This window comes from Rhamphochromis longiceps, linkage group LG6 (genome assembly GCF_057381845.1).
Source record: "Rhamphochromis longiceps isolate RC_006_pf linkage group LG6, R_longiceps_female_GT1.1, whole genome shotgun sequence".
Lineage (NCBI taxonomy): Eukaryota > Metazoa > Chordata > Actinopteri > Cichliformes > Cichlidae > Rhamphochromis > Rhamphochromis longiceps.
Window position 1 is genome coordinate 36410367 of NC_140562.1, and position 8922 is coordinate 36419288.

Sequence of the window (8922 nt, forward strand, 5' to 3'; positions counted from 1 at the left end):
GAGCTGTGTTGATTATAGCTGGAAAGGCACTTATGTCAGGCTGCTGAAAGGAACAAAATTGGTCTTGATAAACAAAAATGTTGTGATTTTTTTTTCCACCAATGTGCTATAATGGATGTAGAATGAGTGTGTGTGGTAGTAATAAAATAGTTGACAAAAAGGCAGAAAAGCATCAATTTTGCCACTTCGATCACTTAATCCTTAAAATATGTTTTTCTTTCTCAGTTCATCTGTGAGTTTCTCTGCTACTGTTCATGTGGCCCTAATTAACCAGAGGAGGAGCTAGTGTTCAGGGCAGTGACTGTGGGAGGTTCAGCTGCAGTTACAACAGAGTTTAGCATCGAGGCTGCTGTGGTAGTGGCCGGTCCGGTTCCTGGGTAAGTGGACTGAAACTTACATGCAGGGGTGGAGCGGTGCAGGTCTGCTGCAGTGTGAGTCGTTGGTGAGCCCGGCGGGTGAGGTGAGATCTTCAGAGAGAAGAAGAACAAAAGAAAGAGCAAGATGGGAACATGAAAAAGGGGAAGACAATAGAGAAATTACAAAAAAAAAAGAGGCATGACATGAATGCACGCAGTGGATGTTTGATCTTTTGTTTTTGTAAGTGGGGTTTTATTTACTCAACCAAATGAAATATCTCCAAGACTGCAATAAAAAAAAAATCAGTGGGTTCTTACTTATTGAAACTAAATATATTTTTTATTCGTAAAATGGTCAAAATCTTAAAAATATATAGATATGTCAAGCAACACAGACCGATTGTGCTTATGTGTGCAGAGGCCCATTATGAGCCACGAGAAACGTTTAAAGACTAAAACTGTAAGCGATTTCTTTTTTCACAATTGTCATCATTGATTTATATGACACACTAGATCTGCTGTTTTCATCATCATCATCATCTGTATGAGGCATAAAAATCTATAAACACCGCCTTTCAGTCAGAGGCACTCTGTTATGTATTTGGTCCCTGGTGTGATTTAAATAACATTTTTTCTTTTGTTTTCCAGTTTTAACCGTTTACTTTTGTTTCTTATGTTTTCTTTTCCACGTCTCCCTTTATTTTGCCTGCGTGTATTTTCCTGTCATACCTATTAGTCTCATGTTTTCTCCTCTTTTGGATCAAAGGGACCTACACAAAGCGCATCCATAATTTCTGTGACTTTTGGAGAAAGTTGGCATTATATAACCTTGAAAAGCTGATTAAGCACTGGAAGAGCCTCATCAGAGCCACTCTGTCATCTAATGCACCTCACTGCTCTTGTACTAGTTATCTAAATGGACACCATGAAGCGCCACACTGCACAGACTGAGTCAGAGCTTTTTCTTCCCTCTTTCCCTCCTCTAAACCTAATCACTTTCGCTGGCACTTTCAGAATTTTTTCTAATCATTGCCTCTGCAGCAGCATTAATTCACAAACCTTCAATTAGCTGCTCTCACACACAAATGCACACACCTGCCTGTTGATTAATACAGAAGTGACGCACTTATGATGCAGAGAGTCTCCACTGTTCTTCTAATATTAGTGAAACAAAAATAACACATGCCTTTTGTTAAGGTTCAAAATTGAGGAAGGAGAATACAAACCACCCATGGTCCAGAAGCTCTTGGTCAAACAATGATTTTAATGAATACACACGTGTGGGAAGAACACTCTGTACGCCGACAGCAAGTGATCTCCGACTTCCTCAAAGCATACACAGATTTTATACCGTCAGGGCTTGTTTACTGACGCCCCTTCATGCGTCACAGATACATTTTATACATAGATCAGATCAACACCACAATGACTTTTAACCCAGAAGATCATCTTCTATTTTCATGGCTGGTACTTTCCGTTCTTGTCTTAAAGTGAATTGTTCCTCTTTCTTGCCGAGACACGACTAATCTCTCCTCTAAATAAATCTAACTCATGTGTGTGTGTGTGTTGACCCCACATGCTCTTTGTGTCACCTCTTCACCTACTAACTGTCTGTGTCTCGTCCTCAAATGCTCTTTCTCAATTCACCTGTTGCACTTCTGACCTTTCACCAGGACAGAGGCTCACTGAGACTATGTGTATGTCTTCTACTAAATAAATGTTTTAACCAAGAACCTCTACTTAAACCTTAATATGAAATGACCTGATATATAAGTGTTTTGTAAGCATGTATTGCAATTCCTTCTATGGCTCCAAGTCACTTGCACAATAGATTGTCCGGACATCGCGCCGAACAAAGCTTCCAACCCCCAATTAATTGACCGAGCTCCAACTCTTTAATAAGCACAGATATGCATTGTGTATAAAATAGTCATAACTGCACCTGAAATACAAAATTAACATCATCATAAACATCTTAAGGCCATCTTAAAGCTATCTGTTACATTGTTAAAGCCTCGTCTTAGCCTGCTGCTCAAAATAACTTTCACTTCTGCAAAACTCTCCAAGCCTGTTTCCTGTCCTGTTACTTTTAGCCTTTCTGAAAGACACACTGTTCAACCCCTGAATGCAATATAAACTCCAGATTATATTATTAATGCAATGGTAATAATGATGATTATTTAACAATAGCAGTAAAATAATTTCCCTGCTCCACACTTTCTTTTGATCTAGTGCTGCACTAAATTGATTTAAATCTCTGTTCTTTTTTATTTTTCCAAATCCCTTTAATTCCCATTATGCAATACATACCATCACCTCAGCTCCACATGAGCACACACACTGGTTACCTGGCTGCTCTGGGGATCGTGATAGACCTGGTTACGCGGGGACAGCAGGATGCAGTCTTGTGCTGTGGTTTTCTCAGTGCGCGGGACACTGGGGTCACCATCATCTACATCATTGGCAACGCACCTCATGGTCCTCACACACAGCACCTGAAGGGTCATGACAATATTAGTGCTGTTATTATCTTTAGAGGGTTGCTACACATCAGCCTTCTCTGCAACATAACATACTGTTGAAGGTGTACAGACTAGAAAATAACAGTATTCTGGATCCAGGTTTGTTTTTTCAGAAAAAAAGGATTGTAATACACTTGAAATAAAAATGTTGCACTCTATAACCAGAATAATAATACTGCTAAAGATGAGTCTCAACCATAGGGGTAAAACAATCCTAGATAGCAGCACTGGAACCAAAAAGTGAAACCATATCACTGATTTTTTTTCTACTTACACATATTTCACTAAAACATATTTTTTCATGTTTTCTGTATTCGAAAAATATTAATACTGAGTTTAGCTTCATGGCTTCACTGTTTAATAACTGTGGGAGACAGAGTTTAACTAATCCTGCAACAAAACATTTTAACAACATGGTCACATAATTTGTAGTCTAGGCTTCCGAGGCAGTGAGAAAGAGAATTGCAATAAGCAAGGTAATAGTGAAAAACAACAACATTTCCTCAGTGGCAGCAACTGTTAGGAAACAGAGAGACAAAAAGCAGAACAGTAAACCTCTTCTTGTACATACAGGTGTCCATACCAACTGCAGACACAGACACTCAGTAGGGAGTGTCAAACTAAGCCTTTATCCTTTTCCAAGCCCAAAGGAAGGAGAACAAAGTGAAAACACTGATATTAAACCAAATTTTTTCTTATTTTTGTTTCTAAATTAAAGCAATACTTTTATTAATAACGTTGTTATTTTGTGCTGATAGTCTGAACCATCAAACTCATTCTAGTTATGTGAAATTAGTCATGTATATTCTTTCATTTCTTTAAGGTTTTAGAGGAGGGGTGTATAATAATCATAGCTGACAGGCATGTGTCTGTCAAGTTGCTCGTTTTCCGCTTTTTCTTTTGTGTTTCTGTGTTCACCCAGCTGTGTGAGTTTATTCTTCACTGCTTTGTTTTCTTGACATTTTCTGATTACCTTCCTTTTTAAATTTGAAGGTTAGCTCTTTTATTCCTTTTCACACGCTCAGTATTGTTTTGATCTTAATACGGTTCACCTCTGTCTTATCGCCACTTTCTCCAGCATGTATAAATTCAGCCTATTTTGCTTCACACTTTTTCAAGTTGTTGTTTTTTCTCCCTTAGTTCCCAGGGATTTCTATGTGTTGCTTTTTAGCGTTTTTGGAGTTGGTCTTTTAATTTAGCGAGTGATTTTGTTTCTCTTGTTATCAGTCTGGCATGTTCTCTCTGCACTTGGATCAGCTTTGGGAAATTTATTGACAATATGACAGCATCCAAAAAATGACAAAAAATCATATTGTAGATTTATTCTTTATTATTGCTGAACTCTAATTTATTGGATATTTTGACTTTAACTTTGATATATATATTTTTCTGATGATAGACATTTATCAGGACATCTAAACTGGATACCACAATACATGCCAGCTTTGCTCCAGACTGATGGTTGCTGAAAAAACTATTTTAATAAAAAATTAATAATTTTTAAGTGATTGTTTTTCACAAAATGTGGGAGAAACATTTCTTATGAATTTAATGACATTTAAATTAAAGGCAAACATCTCTTTTCTTTAAAAAAAAAATGTGGACATGTTTTAGTAACCACAGTTTTGAGCAGTGTTGAATCACCTGCTGTGATTGGTAGATGAAAAATGATATGAAAACATAATTTAAAGTAAAATGAAGCTGCAATAGATAGAGCCCTAAACTATGATTATATTCCTATTCTTATACAGCACTGTCAAACTGATGCAGTTTGTAGAAATTGATGTTACCTTCTAAAAAATCACTGCTCACAACAGTTCAACAGTTAACAAACACAATGAGTTGAGATCAGATAAACAAGATGTAAGATGCTAATTAGCGGGCTTTAACAGCACTGCTATGGTGAGAAGAAATTCAACGTACTTTTCTGAAGCTCTGTTTAAAGTTGTCTGATAGGAAACCATAGAGAAACGGATTGGCACATGAGTTGGCATAAGACAAGATGACAGCAAAGAAGTAGATGCCAGCAGTGGCACTGGACTCCGGGATGATGACCACCAGATTGACCATATTGATGATGAAGAACGGCAGCCAGCAGAGCACAAACACCACCACAATCACCACCACCATTCGGGTCACTTTGCGCTCTGAGCGTCGGCGTTTAGAGAAACCAACCCGTGCCCCAGAGGACTTCACCTGCAAAATAACAATAAAAAGATTTGAATTATAATGACGAGGATGGAAATCGTGCCTTTCTGTTGACTGAGAAAAGAATATCAACTTAAAAATGTGCTTTTTAATGAGCTTCATGAAATATCTACCTTGATGACAATAAGAAGGTAACAGAGGCAAATGATGAGCAGTGGTCCAAAGAAACCCACTGTGGCAGTGTAGAGAATGAAGGCTGTTGACCACACATCCTTCGGCTCTGGCCAGATCATGTTGCAGGAGTTAAATGTATCCTAAAGAAAAATGAATATTGAACAAATAAAGTAAATTCAGAATTGAATCGGAATCTGACAGACAGTCAACAACAAAATCTGGAAGTTAATCCACTGCTTTCCATCACATCCATTAATTTTAAATGTCAATCATCATCTTCATCTTCTACTTCTTCTTGTTCATCCTCCTCCTCCTTTAGGGGTCACTACAGCAAATCACCTGCCCACATTTCACCCTATTCCTCTGCTACACCAACCCTCTGCACGTTCTCCTTCACTATATCCATGAATCTTATCTTTTAGTCTTCCTCTTTTCTTCCTGCATGACTGCTGCCTGTTTAACATCCTTTGTCCGATATATCCACTATCCCTCCTTTGCACATACCAAGCCATTTCAGCTTTGTCTGTCTTTGAGCTTAACAATGTCTGCTCGTTTAAATTGTTGTTGCAGAAACACTTTTCTTTTTCATAAACTTTACACAAGTGCATCTTTGCAAATACACTTGTATTCATGTCTGTGGAATAAACAGCTTCCATGTCAGCTGGCATTTTGATAGTGTTTTATTTCACATTGAATCATCAAATAAAGGCACTTTTGACTGCCAATTTCCAGCACTTAGACCTAGCATCACACTTTCGGTGTGGTGGTACCACTTGACTAGCATTTGACTTAGCTGTCTTGACTCACTGGATACTTTACCAGACCATAAACAAATGTTCTTTGTGCCTTCAGTTAATATTGATTGAAGTAGGAAAAGATTTTCTCGGAAAGGAGGTTAAGTTGGCACGTAGCTCTTTATCTTGCATGGAACCAAATGTGCATTAGCCAGATTCTCATGACAGATAACACATGTAGACTGTTGACACCATTGTTTCAGCAGAAGCAGTAAGACATCTTACATTTGAGATATTATGTGGTGGTTTGGACCATACTGGAAAGGAATTAGTTTTCTTATTTGTTGACCTCCGTGCTTTCAGGGCATATTTAGACTGTAATGCTTCTCATTATCTGGTAATTCATCCAAGGTGCACCGACAGACACGTTCGTTCAAAGAATTTTTAGGATATTATATTTACCTCTCAGTGAGTGTACAGAAAAGATTGACATGATAATATAACAACTCATTCAACTTGAAGTGCAGTTGTATATTGCATAATCATAACATATGGTTTTGAAAAAATATGATGGTGCCTCATGGTGCACTGGTTGCACTATTTGGGAACCACTTGATTTGAGTACCTCCATCAAATTCCTGCTTTTTTTGTTTGTTTTGTTATACTGCAATTAGAATCATTGCTAAAGCGAAATGCATTGCACTGCATTATGTGAATGAATATTTCAAAGAATGGGGAATTATGTTTAGCTTAGCTTAACACAAATACAGAAATACCAGGGAGTGAGCTAGAACTCCAAGTAGTCTCCAAAAGAACAGTCGAACATATTATTGTCAAATGTTTTTTTTTACTTTAGCAAACAGTCGTGAAGGTCAAACACACTTTATAAAAAAAAAAAAATAGTACCATTAACAGTGCTGAAAATTCAGTGTTTTTAACATGTTTCACAAAAACCCTCTTGTGACATTTAGCTTGGATTTTTGTAACTATTATTATTTCTTTTTCTTCTTATTATTATTTACAGTTTTTGTTTTACTGGTAACATTTGTCGTTTATAGTTGTTCCTTCTTTAAAAAAAATACCTTTGTTCAAAGATTGTAGAGGAACGTAGTTATTAATCTGTAACAACTACCAATATGGCCATTAAACCAGTGCTTAATTCTCGCTTTAGGAGCGGTCATATTACCATGCTTCGGTGTCCTATCTGAAGTTTTCACTGGCACACGACTGAATTATATACCTGCACATCAGAGAAGATGACCACTGGCAGGACCACCACAAAGGAAACGGCCCACACAGCTGCGCTCACTACCTTCGCTATGCGGGGGTGTCTCCACTTGGTGCTGCGGATTGGATGAACCACAGCCAGGTAACGGTCAATCGACATTACTGTGAGACAGAAGATAGACGTAAACTGGTTCATGGAGTCTGCAGTCATGACCACGCGGCACAGGAAAGAGCCAAAGGGCCAATAGGAGAGTACATTCTGTGTGGTAAGAAAGGGGAGCCCGACGATGTACAGCTCATCAGCCATAGCCAGGTTCAGGATGTAGATATTGGTGACTGTTTTCATTTTGGCATAGCGCAGCACCACATAGATCGCCAAAGTGTTGCCGGTCAGACCCACCACGAAGACTGTGAGGGATATGACTGCGGTCATCAGAGTGCTGCTGCCCTGAAAGGGGACACTCTGAGTGGAAATGTTGGAGGAGATGTTGAAAAGGCGAGGATAAGAGAAGAGGATAGGTGAGGATGTAGAGGAGTTGAGCTCGGATGAAAAGGGATGCCAGAGGTTTTGGTCTTGTTGCTCCATTGTTCACAGTCCATGTGGTGGCTTGATTCCAGTGATTTAGAAGAAACTCTTTCCTCCTTCTTCTTTTCCCATGCTTTCGAGACAGAAGCCGGAGCAGCCCCCACGCTTTAAAATGTGAAGTAAAACGATGAAAAGGTGATTTTGAACTATAAAAAGGAACAATCCAGTTTGTCTCAATCAACAGTCCGTGCACAAGAAAGACCAATAATCACTACATTAAACTCCTCCGATAATTCTAAAGCTTTGTGTGCGCCCCGTGCGCCCTGAGCGAACTCCAGTGAGGCAGGTGTTCCACATCCTAGCGTATCATACACGTAGCTTCACAGTAGTGTAGTCGTATGAGGAATTAGACCGTAAGCAGTTGAGTCACAGATGATGATGTGCTGTATTTGTCAGCTCTATCTTTGCTTCTTCTTCTTTCTTTTTTTTTAAATAGATCTGACTGTTTACGTCTCTTTTGATCTGACTTTGGAACCACTCACAAGTCATCCGGCGTGTTGTGCGTCAAGCTGTGAATGGTGCCACCGCTTTTACACACGACACATCTTTTTGACTACACGCTCTATAATTATGAATGTGTCATTAATGAATGTGTGTGCTAAGGTTGAATATCTTGAGCCTTTGTTTAAAGGCTCGATGCGTTTAAAGGAGAACATTTTTAAATCGCGCAGAGTAAAGATTTATGCAGAGATCAAGACAAGAACGGGCTTACTATGTCTAGAAGAGGAAAAGTCAGAGTCTCTCTGTAATCAGATTCAGTCCCCGAACAAAGTCACGTCTGTTTTCCGATTCCTGAGTATTTGTCCAGTATTGATTGAAAGTTGTTTTCTAGCTCTCTTCGCTGTTCGCTGTCTGGGGTGCTGAGCAGAATGTACTGGCAAGCAGCTCTGCTGCTTTTTCTTCAACTTTCTGCCCACACAGCTCTGCTGCTTGCTTGATAGGATTTATAAAGAAGAGAGAGAGAGAGAGAGAGAGAGAGAGAGAGAGAGAGAGAGAGAGAGAGAGAGAGAGAGAGAGTGTGTGTGTGTGTGAGAGAGTGTGTGTGTGTGTGTGTGTGTGTGTGTGTGTGTGTGTGTGTGTGTGTGTGTGTGTGCGTGCGTGCATGTGTGTGTGTGTGTGTGTGTGTGTGTGTGATATAATATAATATAATATAATATAATATAAGTTTAAAAATC

At 38.9% G+C, this 8922-nt stretch overlaps 1 protein-coding gene across 1 annotated transcript; it reads right to left on the bottom strand.

Annotated features, from left to right (window-relative positions):
- Window positions 1–238: 238 nt before the first annotated feature.
- Window positions 239–7747, bottom strand: sstr5 (somatostatin receptor 5). The gene is made up of 5 exons (XM_085408700.1): window positions 7175–7747; window positions 5200–5340; window positions 4802–5074; window positions 2705–2851; window positions 239–467 (listed from the first exon to the last, which is right to left on the bottom strand). The coding sequence occupies exons 1-5, from the start codon at window positions 7745–7747 to the stop codon at window positions 267–269; spliced, it is 1335 nt and encodes a 444-aa protein (XP_085264826.1). The 3' UTR covers window positions 239–266.
- Window positions 7748–8922: the final 1175 nt, after the last annotated feature.